This window comes from Prinia subflava, chromosome 3 (genome assembly GCF_021018805.1).
Source record: "Prinia subflava isolate CZ2003 ecotype Zambia chromosome 3, Cam_Psub_1.2, whole genome shotgun sequence".
Classification (NCBI taxonomy): domain Eukaryota; kingdom Metazoa; phylum Chordata; class Aves; order Passeriformes; family Cisticolidae; genus Prinia; species Prinia subflava.
The window spans coordinates 36,262,193-36,286,673 of NC_086249.1; the positions used below are offsets into that span (position 1 = coordinate 36,262,193).

At 37.0% G+C, this 24,481-nt stretch overlaps 1 protein-coding gene across 1 annotated transcript in view; it reads right to left on the bottom strand.

Annotated features, from left to right (window-relative positions):
- Positions 1-1,597: 1,597 nt before the first annotated feature.
- Positions 1,598-24,481, bottom strand: part of SACS (sacsin molecular chaperone) — a 32,878-nt gene continuing 9,994 nt past the window's right edge. The window contains exons 7-9 of the mRNA XM_063394673.1: positions 22,209-23,691; positions 19,225-19,316; positions 1,598-15,288 (exon numbers count right to left, since the gene is read on the bottom strand). Of these exons, the coding sequence (XP_063250743.1) occupies positions 3,728-15,288; positions 19,225-19,316; positions 22,209-23,691 (13,136 nt within the window). The 3' untranslated portion in view covers positions 1,598-3,727. The remainder of the gene's footprint in view (positions 15,289-19,224; positions 19,317-22,208; positions 23,692-24,481) is intronic.

Sequence of the window (24,481 nt, forward strand, 5' to 3'; positions counted from 1 at the left end):
ACTTTATTTAAAAATACAAACAAAAGTCTTGGTCCCAACTAAAGATGTACCTTGCAGAATTTAGAAAATGTTTTATAATTACATTTCATTAGACCTGTAGAATTCCTTTGTCTTAATCAGTAGTAGGTGAAAGTACACAAAAAAAATTACAGCGGTGCTACTGAACTAATCATTCAGAAAACAAACCAAAGAAAAGATAAACAGTTTTGATTAAAAATTCATTGACAAATCGCATGTGACATGTGACAAAAAGTGTGTCTCTTCTTCAAATGAAAACATTTACTTTGGCTGCCAAGTTTAGTTACTTGAACTATTAGTTCTGCGCCTTTGTTCCCCAAGACCAATCCAGCCTTTCTCAAAGAGTTTAGATCCAGTAACATCCAGTAACAGAAAATCTCAAGGTGGCACTACCCTCCTCTATTTTAATTGGAGAAATTACAATGGATTTAATTACAGCCTGGTTTAAAGCAATCCACATATACCTTTACCAAGTGAATGCAATCCTTATAGCAAATTTTAAATCCTATTTCACAAATCATTATGGTAACTTTAGTGATAATGATTCAAGTACAGATATTGCAAAACTGCATTTTTACACAATAAACAATTTCTTTTTCTTCTGGTAGTCAACTACAAGAAATTTATTTTTCTTCTGGTCGCCAGCTACACAAAAATCTATTTCCTTAAAAAAAAAACCAAAGTAGTTTTTTTTTTGTCATTAATTGCTGAGGCAAGTGTCCCATGCTTTTTAGAATAGCTGTATATGCCGTTGTTTGAGAGGAAAGCTTTTAAAGCACAAGATAGTAACAAGCCTATCAAGGCTTATTCCAACTGCAGTTCCTTAGATTTAAGCTACCCAATGTAGAGTTAAATCAGCTTCCTATGCCACTGACTTTTCGTTAAACTCCTCAACTGTAATTTTGGGAGACAAGAACTGAAGCTGCTTTTCCTAGATAAAATGCTGGTACCTGTGGAACATAGGAGATAGAGCTGATTGAAAAGATATTTTTTTCCAATAAGAACTCGTTTAATGTGCAGAATTACTTGTCAAATGTATTTTTGTGGCCTACATGCTATCATTTACTTCTACAGACCCTTACTGCAGAATCATCACAACTGTTCTAAGCTTCTGCACCTGACTTGGACACATTGCCAACTCTCCCAGCTGAGCCAAAAGGAAGAATCAGTTAAGCATTTTATTTCTTTGTTCTTATTTTTAATCAGGAATAAAATGGCACTTAGAAAATCATGTTCTGTCAGAATATGGTTTCCCTGTCTCACAAAGCCTCTTTATTTAGGCTAGCTGTTACAGTGAGTTAAGGAAATAAGAAACTGAGAGACTTCCACCTGAGACACCACTCTTGCCTGTCTCTGCAGCCATATGTAAATTTTATTGTTAGTTTCAGTTCAGGAATAAGAGAATTACTTAGTTTTTCTATGTCATTCAGACTTTCCTTCTCAGCTTGATTCAGTGTTTAAAATTGCTTCAGACCATTAGCTTCCTAAGAACTGGGACCATTTTCTTTCTGTGTCAGTGCTCAACAGTATATACAAAATAAAAATTATAACAGAAGAGTTTAGTGATTCTACACAGCCATTTTAACAGTTAAAAATAATAATATTGGTAGGACAACATAAGTTGCTTATAAAACACAGTTATACACTTAAAATATTTCCTTCCTCAAGAGCTCACGTAAGAACAGAAGAATGTTCGTGGTGTTCCTGTTACACTTTTGCATGCTGCCATGAGACCTTATGTTTTAGCTCCATTTAAAATGAAAAGTATGAGAACTGTTTCCTTTTCAAGTATTTTGCTTACCCTGAACACTACTCATCTGACTTAATGCACAAAGCAAGAACCCATAAGGAATCTATTTTAAAAACAGCGAATTAACTAAACTGATTTATTTCATGGCACACCAGGATCTGTGTTTTACTTACATGCTATTTATTGCAAAAAATCAGCGAAATGTACAATTTCTTTGAGAAAACTGCAAACATTTGTCATTGCAAAAAAAAAAATTCCTTTTCAATAGTATTTTAATACTTGTACAGTTATTTAGAATTAATCAAAAAAGGATTGTGTATTTACCTATATAAAAGCTTCAAATAATAGGTAAAGTTAGCTTACACTATAAAACCAAAACACATCGAACTGAAATATATGTTTGCATTTTTCTTTATTAAATTTATGGCACTTAATTTAATAGCAGAAATAATAATAATAATAGGGCTCCACAATCAGAAGCAGTATCATTTTCCAAATGTCACATTTCATCGAGAACAAGGCCTTTGTAATTTACTCAAAACTGAGGCAGACCTCATTGTGATTTTTTTATTTTTTGTATTTCAACACTATCACAGCTGTATCAGCTCTGCAAGCTTGCTATTTATTTTCCTTTGTATTCTGTAAGTTAAATTGCAGTTTCACTGTGCTGTCAAGCAGACAAGTGTAACAGCATGCCACTGGAAAATGTTTGACATTAATGTGGCTGATCCAGCAAAGAAAAATCCTTCTTCTTAGCAATATCCTTCCATTTTTTATTTTTTAATTTTTTTTTACAAAAAAGCTAATGTTGAACATACTGCATGACATTACCAAAAGTATTACAAACTATAAAAGAAAAAGCATGAACTAATAATCCGATTTCTCGAGGACTGTAGTGAATAAGAAAATAAAACCAGCATTACATTGCAGCACCTTTAAACATGTAACAAAAAACAGTGCTCTGTGTACACCAAAAATGAGTTACTTAATTGTACTATTACCAACGTTGTGGAAAAATATATATATATGTACACACACAAAGGCACACACGCAGGGGAAAAAAGGATATCGAGCATTTAGGCATTTGAAAACTGAGTTTTGGTGTTCCAAAAAAAATCATAAAACACCATATAATAATGTTCACAGATTTTATATCATCCACATGCTTTTTCATTAAACAAAAGATGACAGGCTCCAAAAAAAGTAAATTAAATACTTCATTATTTTATCATAAAGTAAATGCAATCAATGCATGACATGATGTGGCATGTTAAATCAAGTATCCTTATTCAGCATTAAAATAACTGTACCAGTTTACAGGTACTAAACTATCCTTTAAATGTTTACAGTGTGTTGCTGCAGCAAATCTATAATCAGATCCAGCTGATAAGAGTATTACTGTGAGTGACATCAATGTCCACAGAACACAAAAGAATACAGATATGCTTTGGAGCAATACCTCCAAAGTTATTTTCACTTCCACCCCATCTCCCATTTATTTCATTGTATGTCCAGTCTTAAGATTAGTACATTGAAAACTGACATTACCCTTTCAGAAACATTACATTAAATGAAATAAATCTAACAAGGATTTATAATTACAGGCTTCATCTAACAGAAAGCTAAGCTTTGGTTATATAAAGTGCAGTTCAATAATATGCCAATTAATCACGTTGTGCATACATCTAATTTTTGCAGCTCGATTTCCTTGCAAATTCTAAAAAATATTCAGGTTTTACAGTTTGCTTACCAGCAGGCTCAGTTAAAAAAAAAATCCCATTTAAGTAAATTTCAGTTCTAAGTACCTCAGTACTATCCATCTTTGTGCACTACACTTCTAAACTGCTTGGCACCATTTAACCTCTTGGACATTCCATAACCTCGACAATTGCATTTGTATCCCACCACGTGAAACACCTAAACTCTTGACAAAACAGTCTCCTAACCTCTTCAAATCATTTATACTTTTTGTTGTATAAAGTTTTCAAGTTTTATTATGATACAAGCAGTACATTCCATCACTCTCATAGCAACTTCTGAAGTAAACCTATCATTGGGAATCTGTGGAAAAGGAAGTAAGTCAGGATACCTAGTTTTTAAACTATCTACTCCATAAGCCTCCAATGTCTGAACGTCATTTGAAAGTCCTTCAAGTTGCTGACTGTACTCCTCTATTTTTTGTGCAAGGGCTGCTGGTTTTACGTCTTTGTCTGACTTGCCCTTCACAGCGTAGTCAGCTGCAATCAAGGCTAGTTTAGTAGAAAGGTAGCACTTAAAGCACACCCATTCATTGGCATTTTTATGAAGGTCATTTCGTGCAGCTGAAAAGTTGGCTCGGGCCTGCCTAAGCCATCGACGTGCCTCCACAGGATTGCCAACGGACCTGAAGGTGGGTGGGACGAAAAAGCGTTGGGAGTAAGATGGCCCTGTGGAGGAGGGACACTTTTCTTTGTTCTGTTGCCTTTCGGATTTGTGGCTTGTTGCTTCCTGATTCCATGAAGTGTAAAATCTCTGAAATGAAAATTTATCTGACTGAAATCGAGAAGCGGAAGATGAAAAGGGTCTCCTTGTGGCTCTGTCCATATTTTGATCCATAAAGGCCTGTTTTTCCATCCTGTTAATCTCATTCTGTAAATGTTTGAAAACCTCATTAGCTATATCAAGATTCTCTGCATTTTTATCTGGATGCCATTTAAGATACAGTCTCCTAATAATCTTTTTTCTTTCAGATTCTGGAAGCTTCCAAGCCTGTTCAATCACAGATGTCACTTCTCTTAGTATTTCTGGCAATGAGTTTGACTTAATCTTTTTTGGAGAGTGGTGTTTTGAAGACATCGTTTTGTGGCTCTCTCTACCAGTGAAGATAGGTGGAATTGCCCTTGGTCCATGTGCTGGAAATTCTGTAGGACTGGTTGGGGTGGAAGGTGTGCTATCCCTGCCTTGAGAACTTTCTTCTGGTCTGGAAAATTTGTACAAGTCAAGGGAGCTCACTATTTTATATTCACTATATCCAATATCAATCTGGTAAATCTTCCCTAGAAAACTGTGGCTTTCATCATCTTCTCTTTCTACTTCTTGCACGATGATTGCATAGGTGTAAGTAGGCTGGTATGATCCATATATATCACCACCTTCAGAATCAACAAGGTAACCAACATATTCACCAGGATAAAATACATTCATTGGATCCATTAGAAGTGTATAGTGAATTTCACCTGGTATAGGAGTGCCAGGTGTTGGTAGTTCAAGTTTTGATGGCTCGGAAGAGTCATACTTCACTCCTAAGCTGTCAAGCTTCTCACTGATCCGATAAATATCGTTACAACCCAGCATGGCAATTAAATATGAGGTATCAGAAATCAGGTTGTCAGTTGCAGATTTTAAGGTCATGGCTAATGCCAAGAGGAAATTTATGTCCTTGCTGTCAGAATGCTGTATGTAGAGCAATATTACTGCATTTCCATATCTCTTCAAGAAAGCAAATGTTTCGCTTTTGCTGTGGGGAATAGGAGCAAACCCTTTAACTCTTAATGTTGTTTGCAGCTTCTCAAAACAGGAAACTTTCAAACCTTCTCGCAAAGCTTTGCAAAGTCTTATTGCTTTTTCTTCATTGGCCAGAAAAGCATTGTCATTTTCATGCTTCATAATCCTAATGAGTCCTGTGATGAATTGCTCTGAAGACAACAGTAACTGTAACCTTCCCTGCAAAGAACATAACGCTCCAAACTGACAAATTTTGGGAGACTCCTCATCTAACTGCTCTTCAAGTATACTGCTAAGTAAGCGAGGCCTCAGTTTCTGAGGGAATAACATTATCAATTTAGTGTGAAAGCCATGGTCTTTGCCTAAATAACACTGGCTGAGATCAACAAGCATCTGCACACCAATGTTACCCTGGATTCTGCTTTTGTAGTGGGGTGCATCATCAAAAACTAAGATACTAGACTTTACCAACCTACCGTCTTGACTGGGGAGGTAAAGGGCAAAATCTCTCATATTCTCAAGGTCATTCCTGACCTTTACAGAATCATTCTGAAGACTTTTGAACAGGCCTGAAACTACTCTTTTAACTGTGCGCATTTCATTAGGATCCAATTGCTTTCCTTCTGAGCTCTTATATATGCGACCAAGAACTTCGACATACTGCTTTGTTGAAATAATGTCTTCAGTACCCAAATGCTTAAATAACTGATGGAAAGTACCTAGTTCTAAAGGAAGTTTGTAAAGATAAGGTTTAAAATCAGATTCATACTCAAGGTTTATTACCACCTCCTCAGGCTTAAGGAGCTTCCAACCTTCTTCCACCATTACAAAAGAAACTCCTCGAAGCTGAAAGCGGAATTCCCTCTTCTCTGTACTAAGAAACTCATAAATGCTTCTTAGGACCTTGGCCCTAGTTTTCACCATGTCCTCATCCAAAGTTGTTATGTTGCATATGTTCCTGCAGTTATTGATAACTTTGTCCAGAGGAGGGTCCAAATTAACATTCAGCATGGTTAAAACTTGCTCAAGCTGTTCTTGCGCACCAAGACTACTCCCCTCTTGCTCTTTGATGCTTAAAGGTGTTGCTTTCTCAGGAAGAATAGGACATGATGTCCACAGCAACTGCAACACATCGGTCTGCTTGAATTTAGGGTTCACCTGTGCCCCATTGAATCGTATAAGAGGGAGAGTTCCATTAACTTCTTGATACTGAGGATGAAATCTAACAAATTCTGCTGGAGCTCGTTCAGGGCACAGAAAAGGAATTAAAGACAATTCTTTCAGAAAATTTCCTGAAAAAAGATCAGTTCTTTCTTGAAATATATGATGGAGGAGAACATCAACAGTATTCTGTAGTGTTTCTTTCGACCAGTTTTCGGTATTTGCTCGCATGCTGATTTCCTTGGCAAACTGCAGTAACTGCTGCTGTGAAATGATGAATTTCAATCCGATATGTCGCAGAAAAGTTACCCATGATGAAAGGAATGCAGCTTGATTTTTTGGTTTCGTAAGTTGCTCTAGCTTCTTAAAAAAATCTTGAGGTATAAAGAATTTTTCAGGCAGCATAACTTCAAAGACCTTTACAGTTCTGTCATAAAAGTACTTTGCAGGTTTTAACCTGTTGCTTGCATCATGAATGATCAAAATGCTTTCAAGCTTTTCAAACAGCTGTTCCTTCATTTCTGAAGTTTCTTCAATGCTAGTTAGCCTATTCTTTAAGTAGATCAAATGTTCTAATTTTGCATCATACGACAGGCTTTCAATTTTTGGCAAAAGATGTTTCAAGTACACTTCAAGATCATCCACAGAGACACAGCCAAGCATAGTATACAAATCTTTCAAATGAACCTTCTCCTCCAGAAAAGCTGATGAAGTCGACTGTGTCCATCTGTCTACTTCTACTGATGGGATGCTTTTCGTGAGGACATAACATGTCCCGTATTTTGCAATGCTGATGTATCGGCCACTGATTGATTTGTAACACGGAAGAGACTTCAAAATTTTAATGTCATCCTGAGATGTCAAATGACATAAGTTGCAATTGAAGTACATTAGGAGAGCCTCAAAGTCACTTTCTGCTAACTTTTCAGTCTTAAAAGTTGATGTCTGGACCATATATTGTATGGCTTTCAGAATGCTGGAGGGATTATCTATGTTTGCTGTACGTCCCGACAACAAAGGCACTAAAGCACTGTCTTTGGAGCAGATTTTGTTCAATGCCAGCTGAATACAGCCTGTTTTCATTAAAGCATGGAAGACTTTATCACTCTGAGCATTTGGAAAGACAGCTATATGCATGATGCTGAGTGGCAGCAAAACATCACACTCTGGCACAACCAGATGACTGGCTGAGACAGTAAACTTTACACCTGGGAGCAGAGTCCAGTCCTTCAAAGTTTCAATAACACCATCAAATTTTGCTTGTGTATCTTCTTGCTCTTCCTTAATGTTTAGAGACTCACTGATAAAATGCCAAGCACTTTTAAGCCAAGATTCACTTGCAAAGTTTTCCTTCCATTTCATGCAGTTTCTAGTTTTATATTCTCTGGGCAGCACAGATGATAACAATTCGGAAAAACTTCTGATATCAAAGACCTTAGCTACTTCACTGCTGAGCAGAATATTGTTGTATCTCAAATACAATGTGTTCATAAAGAGATCCTTGCGAGATGGAATCAGTTCATGGTATGTTGTCAAGAACTTTGGTCGCTTTGAATCAAAAACTTGCAAAACATTGTCAAGAGTAATGAGGAGTGGCAAACCCTCAATTTGGATTTCATTTTCTTCTGCATCTTTGAAACAGTAGTCAACCAGGAGTTTGAGGCTATGGAAGAGTTTCAAATTAGTCTGCTGAAGACGACAGGGTAACTTTCCAATGTGGCAATTAGAGTCTGGAAAAGAGAATGTCATCAAAAACAATCGGACATCAGCAGGTGTCACATAGGTGACAGGAATATCTGCATCTACCAAACAGTGGTAGAGATTTGCAGTCTCATCACAGTTATATACCAAATTAAATCCAATTTCTAAGAGTAAATGCTTTAGTCTGTAAACATTTTCGGCCACAGTCTTCCGTGTCGTGATGTTGTATTCTGTATTTTTGAGGTGCTGCAATTCATCTTGCAGCAAATTGTCAAAGAATGGTCTGCCTTTGTTCACAGTAGACATGTTAACCCATGTGATGATAACAGCAGAATGCAAATCAGAACCATCAACATTTGGAGCTCTCATAACAGGTAAAAGACGCTTCAAATCTTCATAAATGCAAGTGTAAACGGCTTTCACTAAGCAATACCAGTCTGGTTGAATATCGAGCCTATTAACTGGGAAAAAGGATAAAAACTTTTTTAAAGTGTCTTTCACAGCATGAATAGGTGTGTTCTGCAGCACCGATATTGTAGGGTCAGTGCCTGGAAAATACCTCTTCTTCAGCTGAATCAGCAGTTCAACATAGGCTGGTGCTATCAGTGCTGTCATTAGACTACTATTCCAGTCACTTCTTACTCCAACACCATTATCATCACGCCACAGATTTCTTCTTGCAGAGTCCAGAGCAAAGTGTCCATTCACATGGAAAGGTAATCCAGTTTCTAATGACAGAGGTAAGAAACAGAATGCTCTGTGGGGTTTTTTGTAATTATGAGTAATGCAAGCCGCTACTCCACCACGAGGGAAAAGAGTAATGTCCTCATTCTTGTGGGCTGAAATCACACTTTTGGATACTTTTTCCATGGCAGAAAAGCCTGACCTGTTACAAATTAACCAAGTGGTGAGATTTCCTTCAGAGTCTTCAGTATCCATTGTGTAAGTAATTTGCTGTACAGGTATTTCACTCAGCTGCTTCTTTTTAGTTACACTGTCAATCACAGATGCATGGAATTGCTTTCTTTTCAGTCTGTCTCCATCTGTGATTTTGCCTTGTACAGAATACAGGACATTCAGTGCTCCTGTTGTTTTTTCTATCTCACAAATAGAAATTTTTTCCATATGGTTCAAAAACATTAAAAGTTCTGCTCCATCTGTACGCAGCTTATCCAAAAGATTTTGGACCATTCTATCTGAGCACGGAACTGACGAAATTTCTGATACTTTTGCCATTTCTCCATTTCGAAGAGGAAACCTAAACATTGTACAGTTGTCCAGTTTAAAGTGACTTCCTAAGTAGAGATCCAGTACATCTGAGAACTGTGTCCTGAAATCTGCATCTAAATCTCTAAACATGCGGCCGGGACTTGTTGACGTTGAACCTGGTGCATATCTGGCATGAGGATCAAAAATGCAAAGTATATCATTGCCAGACAGGAAAGAAGGGCAATCAGTAATGTGATAAACAGAATTGAAACCTATACCATATTGTCCAGTTTTACAGGGATTTCCTACTTTTGTACCTTTTCCAAGGTTCTGGATTCCACGAATATCATCTTCTGTAAAAGGCTGATTGTTGTAAACACACAGTGCTGGTCCTTGAAGCGGTGCCCATTTCTCATCAAATATTCTATCGGCTGGATGCTGTCTAGGATCAAACACAAAACAGATCTCTGTAGCTTTTGCATCATCTGCATTCTGAAGGAGCTCTTTCAGCATTTCTTTTTCTGAAGGGTAAGCATTCAGAATGCTTTTAATTCTACTAGTCAATTTTTCTTTCTGGCCAAATTCTGTTCCAAGGGTAGTAAAACAGATATTTGATGCATATCTTTCTAAAGCTTTATGGCGTTTTGGTATTGCTCCAAGCTTCACTGCCACTTCTCTTGGAATATCGCCATGACAATATTTAACAGTTGTGTCTTTTACTTTAATCCACGGACAGTCATTGTAACACAAAGATTTTGCTGGCAGAAGTGCAAGATGAGTATCTGGCAACAAAATCTCACCATACTTTTTCTCACAAAATTCCTGCTTCTTCTCTCTAATGAGGCCCCATATTCCTTCACTAATTATTCTCCTGCAGAGCTGAAAGTTGTCTTCTGTTAGTTGTTTGGTCCCTCTCTCCTGATTTATTAATTCCAGAACTGCAGCAAAGTCTTCAACTGTGAAAGCCTGTCTTACACCCACACTTTCAAACAGCTCACGGAAACTATTTTTATATTTGTTAGGCAACTGATAGAGATAGGGTGCTGCTTCAAAATTCAAATGAAAAGACACTTTTGAAGGATCAGCATACACATTCTCGACCAAAATAAAACTACAGTTTGTTAGCTGCTCAATTATCATGGCTTTTGTTGATTCACTCTCCAACATCGCTTCATGCAGATATTTGTAACAAGCATTAGTGATATTTTCTTGATACAACGTGATTCCATCAAGCGACTTTGCAACTTCTTCTAACTGATTTATGACTAAATTAACAGCTGGTTTCTTAAGTAAGCCCAAAAATTCTTTGACAGCTAATGACAAAGTGCCACAACCTTTAAAAGAGTGGGAATTTTCATTAAGAATTGGTTGTATGAGGCAAACTATATCTTGATGATCAGCAGTGAAAAGATCATTTGCTGAAAACATCGCTTCAGGCTGAAAATCACTGCCTTTCCAGTGCAGTGAGAAGCCTGCTGGTTTGCTAAGGAAAGGAAGGAAAGGAATGTTTTGACATTTTGCAGCAAATTCTTTAGCTCTAGGATCTCTAGATTTTAATTTTTCATCAATGAGACTCAATATAATGCTGCTCCTGAGACAAGCTGCAGCATGATCAGTCTTGTTGATTTCAGCTACTGACTCTGCACGTTCTATCAGATCTTCCCATAAAATATCATCTTTAGCCATTCCCAATTGCACAAGTTTAACCAAAATGACAGGGTTAAGATAATCCTGAGTTGTACCATAAGGAAATCTTCCATCCTCAGCATCATACAACTTTGCAACTCTTCCTTCAGGATGGATCAGTCTTGATGGTGTAACTAATGAATGTCCATCCAATGAACAGGGAATACATGGAGTAGCACGAAGAATTCCTGAGAACTCCTCAACTTTTTCATTGAGAACATAACGCATCAAAGGATCACGTAGCTCTGCATCAATCTCCTGAACATTAGGGAAAAATACCTCAGAAAAGAACTGTTTCTCTGAGAAAGTGTTCTCCAATAATATGTACTTGCATCCTGCTTCCTCAAATCCTGTCTTTACCCAGGATGGAAGATCTACAGCACACAGATTTTTGGAACCAGTTTTTTTAAGGTACTTCTGAAAGATCTTGAAGGCTGACGGCCCAACATCTGGCCGTTTCAGTATGGAGTCATCTAAAAACCTTACATTCTTCATGGAAACCCAAGACGAACCGTCAGAAAACACTTTGATCCCTTCTTTGCTTTTCATATGAGCTATGTCTTCATAAAACCCCTGACAAATAACAGAAAAATCATCGTGAACTGAATCAGGATCTGGCCACACTGCACAGTAACTGTAGTCAACTAGCTCACCATTGATTGCCATGTCACGTAAAACACAAAGGGCTTCTATGTAGGCTTTTACAATAACGTGCCTCATGAATACTGTATTCCATCTTCCTTTTGTGTCTGTTTTCCAGATCTCTTTCCGATTTGAAGTAACTGCAAAGCAGCCGTTTATGTGGAGAGGTAAGCCTGTTTTTATTCTCAAAGGTAAATAGCAGAATACTTCGCCTATGTTGTTGCAATTAGGTTTCACAATCCATTTTTGATCCTGGGTTTCAGACAGCAACACTCCTACACCCCCACAGGGAACTAGGCCTAGCCTTCGTCCGCTTTCATGCAAAGAAAATTTCAAAGCATCTCCAACGTCCATGCAAGAACATATAAGCCACGTTGTTGAATCTACTGTTTTCTGTGGCAATTCGTCACCTGATCTTTTTGTCTGTCCTGATTTAGCCATTTCAAAGAAAGCAGCTGGATCATCTTCGGTACCTCTGAAAAGTGGAGACTGTAAATCAGCAATCCGCCTAAACACGTGGTGAAATTCCTCGACTACTATCTGCAGGATACACGATGATTTTGGTGTTTCAGTGGGAAGCTTTTTTGTACTGCTGCTGCACACCTTCATGATTTTAGCTGCGTCCTTTAAAACACTTACATTTGGTGCAGTCAAGGCTTTGGAAGAACACAGGTTTTTTCTGATAGTGACAACATCTTGTGCCATACCAGGATCATCTGCTTCAATTTTCAAGTATTTCAAAACCATTGAATTTACACTCTGAGCAAATATTATCAGTCTGTGACCGCAAATGCTAAATTCATCCACAAGAGAGTAAATGTCTGCTGTATTGTAAGACGCACTGCTCACTTCACTCACTTTAGCTTCCTGCTGAGTCCTAAAGGACAGCCTGAAAAGTGTTCCTTTGTAGCTATAGGGAGATTCTACTGTCAGTGGTAGCTGGCAACCAAAAACTCCAATAAATGGCTTAAACTGATTTGGAAATTTTCTCAATCTCTTCTGTTGTTTACTCCAGTTGATTTTGATGCCAGGGTTAGATTTATCTCTGATATGCTTACTTATATGGTTGACATTTGGATCAAACATAATCATGAACTCCCGGCTCAAAATAATTGGAACATCAGTGATATGATAAACAGAATTGAATCCCAGTCCAAATTTTCCTACTTTGTCAACTTCACTCCTTTTTAGAGACTCTCCTAATCGAGTTATATTTAGGAAATCGGAGTCGGAAAACTCAGAATTATTGAATGACCACAAAGCTGGACCATGACATGCTGCCATTCCTGGATCCAGAAGGTTCTCTCTTATATCCATATTTCTTCTCATGTCAATCAGGAAATTACATTCCGTTGCATTAGCATCATCAGCGTTTTGAAGAAGCTCCTTAAAGATATCTGAAATGGAAGGGTATTCTTCCAATATGTTTTTAATTCTCACAGTCAGAGGCTCTCTTTGCCCAGATTGCTCAAACCCCATATTTTCTGGATTAATCAGTCTTGTGCTAAGGCATGGGACATTTAACCACTCAGCAGTTTTCATTGGTATGTCTTCATGCACCAAAATTATGGGTTCAACAGAATCCTCAAGCAAATCGTTTAAGTCATCAACTTTGATGTCACAGTAACAGCACTCATGAATTGGCTTCATTGCAAGTTTATAAGGGAGCTTGCCACTGTACAGCGGCATGGGCGTATGCAGACTGGCGGGGATCTGATTGCTGTACAGCCATCTTATGATGCTCAACATAATGTGGAGGCTTTGCTTACTCTCTTGTTCCGAGAGAGAGTGCTCACTCTTCAGATATATCTTCTGAATGACCATAGAAACGTGGTCTGGTGTTAACTCCTCAATCGAACCACAACATTTAAACAACTGGTGAAACTTCGCCATAGTTTTTGGAACATAGTGAAGGTAAGGTTGGAGATCAAGATCAGGAACTGATTTTATAACTGCTTGTGTGAGGGAACAGAATGTTTTACCTGTCCACACCCAGGGAAATTTCAGGGCTTTAAAAGCTTCTTTGCCTTCTTCCAGATGATCATGCATAAATCCATAAATCTCAAGCAAGATATGCTGAAACTGATAGTAGTCCTCATCACTGAAGGTTTTGGAACTATGCCAATCAACTACCACCTTGAAATGTTTCAAGACTGCTTTTATGCTGGGCTTGGTGGGAATGCCAAGTGCTTTTTGTACATCCAGCAGTACATTTTCCACAAGAGGAACTGAGGAACCAACTAAAATTGCATGTGATATATCACACATTTCTGGTGGTGAACACAGATTGCAATGATCTCCTTTCCAAACTAAGGACCCTGGATAATTTGGAGGCCTTTCCTTACTTGCAGGAATCCATTTTATCTTTTTCATCGCAGCTTTTGTTTCAGGTGATTGAAGCAGCGTATGGTTTTTGTTCAAAATCGTCAAGAGAGTTCTAGCTTTTCTTAACAGCAAATCATGATCGGTGTTAGAGTCAGCATGCAAACTTTCAATTTTTTTTGCCACTCTCAAGATATCATTTTCCTCAAGATTGGCTTCATTTTTTAAGCCTATTTGTCTCAGAGAATGAAGAATATCTGAGGATGTAAAAATAGCAGGGGGGAAGCAACTTTCCTCCTCAGCATAAAACAAATGTTGCAGAAGTTCTACCTCAGGATCAAAGAGTTCGTTTGCTGACATTATCTTTTCCGGTAAGATCTGAATAAACTTTAGTGGTGTCAGCCAATCTATCACATCTGTATTCTCATTTTTCAGAAAAGTCAGATTTTCAAGAACCCATTGCATTATCTGTGTGGTTTCATCATATGAATAAAAATCACTTCTTATGTCCTCTATAACAAACTTCAAGCAGTCTGTGCTCTTTAGCTGTTCTATTTTCAACAAATTAGCTAAGCGAATAGTTGCTTCATCACTGCTGTCAATTATTGGAACAGAAAACCTTAGACCAGGAGGAATTTTGGCAGTGTGGTGTAATACCTTACTACCTTTTAGCCCAGTAAAAACGGGGACACTTTCATCAGATGATTTTTCAATTTTTTTAAATATTAGCAATTCCTGAATAATTCTCTTCTCTTTTTCATTTGCATCTGTTAAACTAGCTAAGAATGCCCTAAGAGCATCTTTATGTGTCGGCGGGAATGACGCAACCTGATTGCATAGTTTCTGTAAGGACATTTTTTCCATTATTTGTAAAACAGCACTTGGTAATGGTGCATGCACATATTTTTTTATAAGTGGATGTTGGATAGAAATATCCAGTTTCTTAAGTACAACTCCACCAATTTTCTGAATAATATCAGCTAAATATTCTGGGAGCTGAGACTCAGATTCATCTTCCAGAATGATGGGGGATGGATTCCTAAATCTAACCAGTTCCACCGATGTTTGATTTTCCTCCAGCAGCGTCTTGGGGATAAGCGGCATTTCATCAAACACACTCAAGTCATCAGAAAAATGTATATATAGATTCTTCCAGACCATCTTCAGCCAGGAAATGGATGGGTGCTTTTTTTCTTCCATGCCTGGATACCACTGTACAACCACGTCTCTCCCAGGCCACACGCTGTTCATAACTTCTTTAATGAGCCGAGCAAATCTTTCTGGGTTCAGGAGCTGCAGCTGAGTGCATGGCCTCCCTGAAATTACAGCAGAAGGGAAAATCTGTGAAAATCACAGAGCAGAGTTGCTTAGCAAATGGCTTCAGGGGGCAAAGAAAAAGGAAAACAAGGTAAAAAAGTCTAATCTGTGCCCTGCCTTTTTGTGGGGAAAAAAAAAGTTCGTTTAACAAGACTGCAGATACCAGCTTCCTTTGCTTTCAGGAGTTAATTAAAAATAAACACATTCCATATTAGTATGAAAATATAAACAAATTGAAAATTATCAGTATGTTATTACTTTTGTTAGTTAACACAAAAATTCTCAGGCGTACATAGCAACTAGAGATTTAGAATTGAACTACAAACATTTTTTTTTGTTTAGATGATTCTTTACCCTACTTATTCACCTAGTGGTAACTAAAAATCTAATGCTTTATTTGTCTATAATTACAAACATTCAAATAGATTTGAAAGATTATTAGATATAGCAAAGTGGTTCAGGTGCAGCTGATCTTACAACTACAACTGACAAACTAGACTCAGGCAGGAAGTGCTGAAACTAAGTCTATATGTTTTTATTTTTATTATTGAAGTCTTTACTAAAAGAAATATGTCTTTACACTCATGTCTTAATTATCATTAGGAAAATTTATACTTAAAAACTACAGAACTCCTGGGAATAAAATAGCACAGAATAAAAAAATACCACTACCTCTCGACACATCAGAAATAATTACAGAAGTGAAAGCAAGACATCTATGTGAATTTCAAATCTTTCATCACACATCTAGATAACATTGCCATTTTCTTGAGGCAACAGTCCAAATAAAGATTAAAAGTTATAGACATCCTTCAGAAAAAATCTTTTTTCTTTTATTTCATGCCTGCAGAGCTGTGGATTATGATAGCTCTATTGAAGAGAAAAGAGGTAAACAGATCAGCCTTGTGGAAGTGAGGAAAACTTGCAGAAGAGCCTAAGGAAGATAAGAAACTACTTAAAAGCTGAACTTACATCCCTTTTTTTTTTTTTATTTTGAGAACAGAAGTAAATACTATTTTTAAAACTATACAGGTAATCTTAAAATACTGGAAATCTTCCTGCATGTAAAGTTATTAAATGTATATAAATAAATCAATGAAAATATTGATAATTTCCATGTAACATAATTACAAGGGTTTCTTCATTAATATGCATTTTCCCCTCAACTGTATTTAGAAATCTTTTCATAATTATGTTAGGTTGCTATTTTTTGGCAGCACTATTTGGCAAGGTTTTTTTTACAAGAAAGCTGGGGCAGTGAGAAAAGCTAATCACCAAATTCACACAAATATCAAGCTTCAATCCAAACCAGTGCAACTTCAATTAATAACCATACCTGAAAATCCCCAGAGAAGCTGTTGGGCTAGAATATAATCAAATCCATTTTTAGAAAACATCCTGTGAGCTATTAATACACTAAGTATAGAAACAGTTACTAACTAGACAAATACAGTATACATTTTAGAAGAGTAAAAGTCAGATCTGTTTATCTTTGAACAACACAACAAAAACAACTGCATCCCATCTCAAAGAAATAATATTAAAAGTTTCTATTTCTGCAACTGTATCAGAAATATCTCTGATGTAATTTCTACAGCTATATAAATAAAATTCTTGACAGATTAAGATTTCTAAACCTGTCAAAACCCCCTCTAATACTTATTATTTATAGTAACATACAACTTTTATGGTAGTGCAGTTGTACAATTATGCAGAATCATTGAATGAAGAATAATTTAGGAGGAGGTAGAATAAAAAGAAAAGTAGGACACCAGAATCTTGTAAAATATTATCTAATAGTATTTAATAATTTTGAGACTATTTAGAACAATACTCGTCATATTTACAAAAATATGTTCTTCTAATGAATGAGAGGCATACTATCAAGAACAAGTTTTTAGAAAAATATCATCCAAAGAATCTGCCAGAAGAAAAGAGAGACAAAAGCAAGACTGAAATGTGACCTAAAATCTCCCCAGTAGCTAAAAGGACTAGAAATACTTCATTGCAGTTCTGAGATTGAGCTTGGAAGGAATGTCCTAGAACTCAGCAAGGGACTGGTTTAATAAGATACAGGGCTTTTCTGTTTCTGTCACTTCTGCATTTTCTGTCTAAGATGTATTCAAGCATATACTGTATTTGATCTGGTTGTTTTGCTCTGTTTTTATATTTAAGCCTGCTTTTAGATTGCTTTGTGACATTCACTTGGAGGAAATTGTCTAGGAAAGTACATCTCAAAAATCAGTTCAAGGTTTCATCACACAGAACAGGCATTTTTCAATAACAAAATTGCTGCCTTACTTAAAATCTTCATCCATCTAATCTCACTGTGGTTGTCTTGACACCTATATATATGCCTTCCTTAAAGGTACTATTAAACAGTAGCTCCCTATGGTTCTACCCTAGATCACAAACATTCCCTGTTTGGATACACAATTTAAAGCAGTCATTAATTTCAACACTTTACATTCTGTTTAAAATCAGTACTGAGGGAAATCAACAGTAGAGAAAAAAATTAAAACAAGCATATTCTACTGCATTAGCAGACTCAGCATCCAGCATCTAATATGCTGATAGGACTTTGAAAATTTTGCTTTTTAAAATAAAGGTTTTCTTTACAATAATTTCAACTTGATATCCTTCATATTCAATTAAAGTCCCAGACTTAATTTATTCAATACATCTTATATTAAATATTTACCTACTTTACTCTATGCAAAATGTCACTCAATTAATTTAACTTTTTCATACACGCTTTGCCATAGTTTAAAAATTTTTCATCTTGCCTCAGGGTAACCTTATTTTTCTTTTGGTTTTGATAATGAAGGAATGATTAAAACATGGAGAAAGGAGGAGCTTTAGAACTCAACAAAAAAAAATAATAAAGAGGAAAGATTTAAAGGATTGACAGGGAAAAAAGGTCAAAACACAGAATAGATACTAAAATTACTGAAGACAATGATAAAGCATATAAAGAAACGCAAATCAAGGCTGTGAGTAATAGTATTCTACACATAGTTCTAATATCTTCAGTCTAAGAAAGAATTCTGATGAATCAAATAATAAAAAAAAAAAACCAAGAATCATTTCCTGAAAAATACATTTTCTAGACATTGAAGAACAGCTTACTTTTAAATAGTATTAGTATATGGTGAGCTAACAAGTGACTTGGTTTGTGAATTGTGTTTAAGTGAAAATATTTCTGAGATTTAGGCTTTAAATTTATCAGTCAAATGGTAAACACAAGAGTGGAAAGGTAAGTGCAGACAAACTCTGAGAAGAATAGATACCAGAAAAGAGATAATCTTGAAGACAGTTAAACACAGAGCTATCTTATCTATAGATAAAACAAATTCCTTCACCATGTCTTTTGATCATGACTGGGAGTATTTCAGCAGGGCCACACTGACACAACCATAAACCATGAATTAAGAATCAAGAAACACATGATGAAATTATTTGATCTGCAGTATACTTAAGGCTGGATACTTCAACTGATTTCATCTGGTTTAAAACAAATGCACTGAAGTGATCACCTGCAATTGTGAGTTAAAAGATGATCCACAATACTAAAACCATGGCACAGCTATTGCACATGCAAATACTATAAATATAAAACAGAATTAAGACTGCTTAGGTGGGAGAATACTATTTGAATAAAATTATTCATCCTTGAATACATTTTGTTAAATGAATATCTATTATTTTATTACAAATTTTCATCCTTCTTCCTTTGCCTTTTTGTTCATTTATAATTTTCATTTGTGTCATTTCCAAATCAAACAAGTCTATCATATCTTAATGGTCTGGGTTTTTTCAATGACCCTCTTATTTATGGGAACTCAACTTCAAGAGACTTAACTTTAAACCTGGGTTTAGAGCTAGTCTGTTTGAACCATTAGAATTTCTGTAAGAGAATACAAAAGACACATTACCTCGGCTTTGGGCAGCTTCTTTCAAAGCAGCAAGGACCTCAGGCTTCAGGTCATCAGAGAGTAACCTTCCCTCCAGGCCAGGAAAGAGTGATCTAGCACACCATGAAAAATGAGAAACGGAAAAAAAAAAGGCCCCCACACTTTAGCACAGCCTCATTTATTTATGTTACTGTATAGACATTACCAGCGTGGTAACCATCATGGTAGAACGGTAGCATGCAGAGCACTCGTGCCTATGCAGAGTAGGGCTTCCAGCAGGCATTTTCAGAAAAATAAGAAAGTTATACATTTAGAAGCAGAGAGTAGTAAGAAAGTAATTTTTCCAACTACTCTTCTTTTCAAAGCAGGTCTAAGGAAGTTTTCTTTGATAGAAAAACTGGGATTGGAACAACATTTGCATCTATTTGTACTCTAACCAAAAAAAAGTTAAAATAGCACCTACCATTCTATGTCTCTTAGAATTCTGTTTGAAAAGTTTACATAAAATACAACACATAATTCTAGAATGTAACACAGATCTGTGGATTTGAAAAGATCTACAGATTTCAGAAGATCTGCAGTAAATATTTAAGATTATTGTGCCAAGAGTCAGTCTCGTCCTCCCTTCTCTTACTTAGGCATTTAAAACTGGTTTTAACCAAGGGCTTTGGTCTTTGTGAAATCAAAAATAAATATCCAGTTTAATTCTGATCGTGGGTATGTTTATTAGACATAAACCAACACAGATTCTTGTGTTGCAGAAAAGTTACAGAAAGAAAATTGCTAAGAGCTTATTTTATCTTGTTAGCAGGCTCCAAATCTGAATAAGAGCCAATCTCCTAAACGGAATGGGTTTTGAAATATCTAACATACATAATTTATCATACTTAAAACATTAGAATTAAAGATACTTTATGTAGGCAAGAATAGATGCAAAGAAAGCATTACTATATCAAATTTGTGTTTCATTGCAGGTAGCAAGGAGATTTATGCCTGTTATAATATGCTTTTGTATCAGTTTTACAAGACTAATCAAACCAGGCCTATTACCAATGGAACATGAACTGAATAAGAAATACTGGTATCCTTAAGTTTCAAAAAAAGTGTCTTATGACTAGTCGAAGCAGGGCTCTAATTCATTAGTCTCATCATGGGAATGGTTTCTGTATTAGTATACTGGCTTAACATCTGGAAGGATTAACAAAGTGAAAGAACTACAAAAAATAAATCTTCTCCCAATAGACACTAAAAAACCTTTTCTTTTAGAAAAAGACACGAGAATCATGGGCTCTGAGTAGCCTTAATCCCCTGATGAATAACCGGAAATGTTCAGAGCAAGAAAAGATTACGGGTTTATGATTATGGGTTTAAATTTATGGAGCTTCTGGACTGGGTCCAGCAGAGGGCTACAGAGATGATTAAGGCATTGGAGCATCTCTCTTACGAGGAAAGCCTGAGGGAGCTGGGCCTCATCAGCCTCAAGAGAAGACAGCTGAGAGGGGACCTCATCCATGTCTATGTGTATCTGAAGGGAGGGTGTCACAAGAGTGGAGCCAGGCTTTTTTTTGTGTGCCAAGGATTCCGGCAATAGGAAAAGAGGCAATGGGCAGAAGCTGATGCACAGGAAGAACTTCTTTACAGTGCAATGACCTAGTACTGGAATGAGTACTGATTGCTCAGAGAGGCTGTGGAGCCTCCCTCACTAGAACCATCTCCCTCAAGAACCATCTAGACACAATCCTGTGCCATGTGCTCTGGGATCACCCTGCTTGAGCAACACACCAGATGTGTTCCCTTCCAACCTGACTCATTCTGTGATTCTGTTTAGAATACAGCAGCAGGCTTGAAGATACACACACAGTTTTCAAGAAACATGGGAAGAAAAGTTACTCGTATCCAACTGCTTTTCTTTAAGATTGTCTGTCTATATGTGTATTCAAAACAATTTACATAAGGACCTCACTTGAAGCACTTTTTACCTTAGTAATACCTATATGGACACACTCCAACCCACCTCTGCTTCCCTTTTAAACAGTCCACAGAGCAGTAAAAGTAACAAAACATATGCCAAGTGTCACATTCTCTCAAGTTGAGGGTCTGGAAATTAGTGGAACTCCGAGACAAAGGAGAAGGGGAGCTCATCATGCACAGACGAAGCACTTTGTAAGGGGAAACAGCAAAACATCTGGTGTGTCTGAGTGACTTCAAGCCTTATGTCTTTAGACATGGAGTGCAGAATGGTCCCGATTTACCAAGTACTTAATACATACATAATCCAGTACAGACATAAAAAGCAGTAGTCATGCTTTCTCCCCAGAGACCCCAAGCTCATTTATTCCAGCTAGCCTGCCCTTTGCTATACCCTCCCCAGTGTCAGTGCAAGCTCCTTTGGCTGATGAAATGAGAACCAAATTGGAGCACTGATGCAGCTGGGAAATAAGCAAGGAAAAAACTAATCGGGGAGGGACCAGAAAGAACAAAGGGAGAGCAGATGTAAAAGACAGTTCATCATAGTATCTGCTTATTTCCTGAAACCGGTTTTTAGTACTACCGCACTAAAATTAAGTGTTGTTATTAAAAAAAAAAGCCGGACATAATCTCAAGCCTTAAGTTTAAGAAAAGCTCTTATCGTTAGCTAATTTAATGAACTTCCTAGTATGCATGTTTCTAATATCCTTGTAGTTGTAATTCCAAGAAGAAAATGAACTGGAAATGTATCCTGAGGCATTCTCTTAAAGCGTAGATCACACAATTCTTTTATAAACGGTTAATGGCAAATGGGTGTCAAACTTTTCAAATGAGACATATGCCCACAGACATATACATATATATGTATATGAAAATTGAGTTCTATCTATGCCTTATTTCATCACAATACAGGCTGCTGCATACCTTGTTTACTGACAAGCAAAGAACACTCTGAAGCTCTGTTTTAACACGTAAATTAAAAAAAAAGAAAAAACTAACAAAAAACGTCCCCACAGTATTACAAATATTAAGCGTACCTGGGATATTCTTCTGAGGTTATGTAAACTACATCCTGTTCTGACACAGATGAGGAAAAAGGAATAAAATTCCCATTCTGTAAAGGCAAAAGCTCCAATCCAATCAATTCACTGTAGACTCCATCAGAAAGCACAAATTCTAAAAGATGAAGTTTTTCTTCAGCAGGTCCACTGTGTCCAGATTTCCTTAGCACTTGCCGCACTACAGCAGGAGTCACTTTTTTCACAGCTTTAGCAGCAGAAATAGTAAGATGCACTGCACTAGCAATATTTGCTGGCACCTTGGCAATCTGTTTCCCTGAATTCTGGAGGTAGTTGAGAACGGACTGTGTGTACTCCAAACTCTCATCCATTTCAGAAAAGTGCACCTGTTCCACCTTTATCCACTGATTACTCACTGAGTAAATAACTGTATGCTGGAGCAGGTCTTTAAAGAGAGGTCCTACAATTGGTTTCCAGGGTACCCTGATTTTGTTCTCATCAGGCCATAACCTATAAATTCTTTCAGGTGACAATGGAAAATCTGAATTCTTCTCAGTCTCCATTCGCTTGATAGCTTCCAAAATAAGGGTGGTATATGCCTTAGGCACTATATTTACCACGAGAAGATCATTCCACAAAGCTGCTGGATCTCTCCACTGATCCAACTCTCGCCACTTGATACTCCTCCTATTGTCTGTGAGACCAAAGAAACCACTAACATGAACTGGAAGTCCAGTTTTGCTTTCTTCGCCTGGAGGCAAAGGTAGAAAACAAAATGCTCTTCCTGAAAAGTCCGCTACAGCTCCATTTTCCTCCTCATTAGTTGCTAAAGACATGGCTATTCCAATAGTAGGAACAAATTTCAAGTCATCAGCTAAGCAATCCAGTTCTGTACACATTCCTCGACCACCCACACAATTACACACTAACCAAGATGTTTTCTGTGCATCCTTAACACTCTCATCTTCTACGACTATATTTACATGGTACGTCACGCATGTTATGCTATTGCTTGGAACTCCCTTACAATACTGATTTATTGCAGTTCCCAGGATTTTGATAGAATTGGGTCTTTCATGTTTCAAGGCCTTGTTCTCACTGGCAGTTACTCTAAAAACCAGCCTCTCCGTTCCATCAGTTTCCCGAACGTGCAATGAAACATCCTGAACACTCTTCAGGAAAAGCAGTACTGTGTCTGCATCTGCTCTGAAGGACTCAAACAGCTCCAAAACCTTCTGCTTGTCGTAAACATTGCTGCTCAGCTGGGAAGGCTGCAGACGAAGTGGGAAACGAAAAAAGGTACCAGGAAAGCTTCCATTCTTAAAGGTTTCCTTCGTGCTGCCAAATACACCAATGAAAGGTGCAAATTGGTCCGTAAGTTCATTTATTTCCTTGCTATCCTCTTTTAGATTCCAGCACTGGCCTGACTCATGAGGTCCAAAGAGTGTTTGATGGGGATCAAGCATTCCAATCTGGTCACCACTGAAGATGCTAGGGACATCTGTATACATAAAACCCAACAATTATTCATAACCCTAAAGCAACGTATTTTAAAAATACAGTGTTAAGGAAAAAAAATTAAAAGGCAAGAAAAACATATTCTAAAACTGTGATGAACTGAGTACAATCCCCAGGGAAATGGCTGAGTCATCATCCCTGGAGGTGTTTAAAAGATATGCAAGATGTGACCCTTAGGGACGTGGCCTAGTAGTGAACTTGGGACTATTAGGGTTATGGTTGGACTCAATGTTCTTAAAGGTCTTTTCCAGCCTACACGATTCTATGATTCTCATAACATAATTCAGTGCTTACTAACAGGGAAGAAACAAGCACACACCTATTCTGCAATTGAATATATAAATACTCATCCAACCATTTGAATTCTAGCAGACAATGAGCAACATGAAATACAATTTCTTTCAACTACATACTTTTATGTTTCCAGTATTTTCAAGAAAAAAAGAACAACAAATTAATTTACTATGTGTGTGTTCTACTAGATTCACACTTTACAGATCTTGAAGGCTGGCAAACTGTAATTCTGTACATTTAAAAGAACAAATTCACAGTTATCAAACCACTGAATGTGTTTATTTTATTCATGGTCAGCTAGGTAAAATATTGTTAAAAATATCATGAGCCTTACAAATTCACAAGGTAAAAATTTTTATTTCAGCAAAAATTTGCCTCTTATCCTGCACTATTATAACCGTGGAGACTGTGAGCATTATTTATGCTTCTTCTGTACCACAATAAAACATTCTGGAGGAATAATAGATGTCAAGACTGAA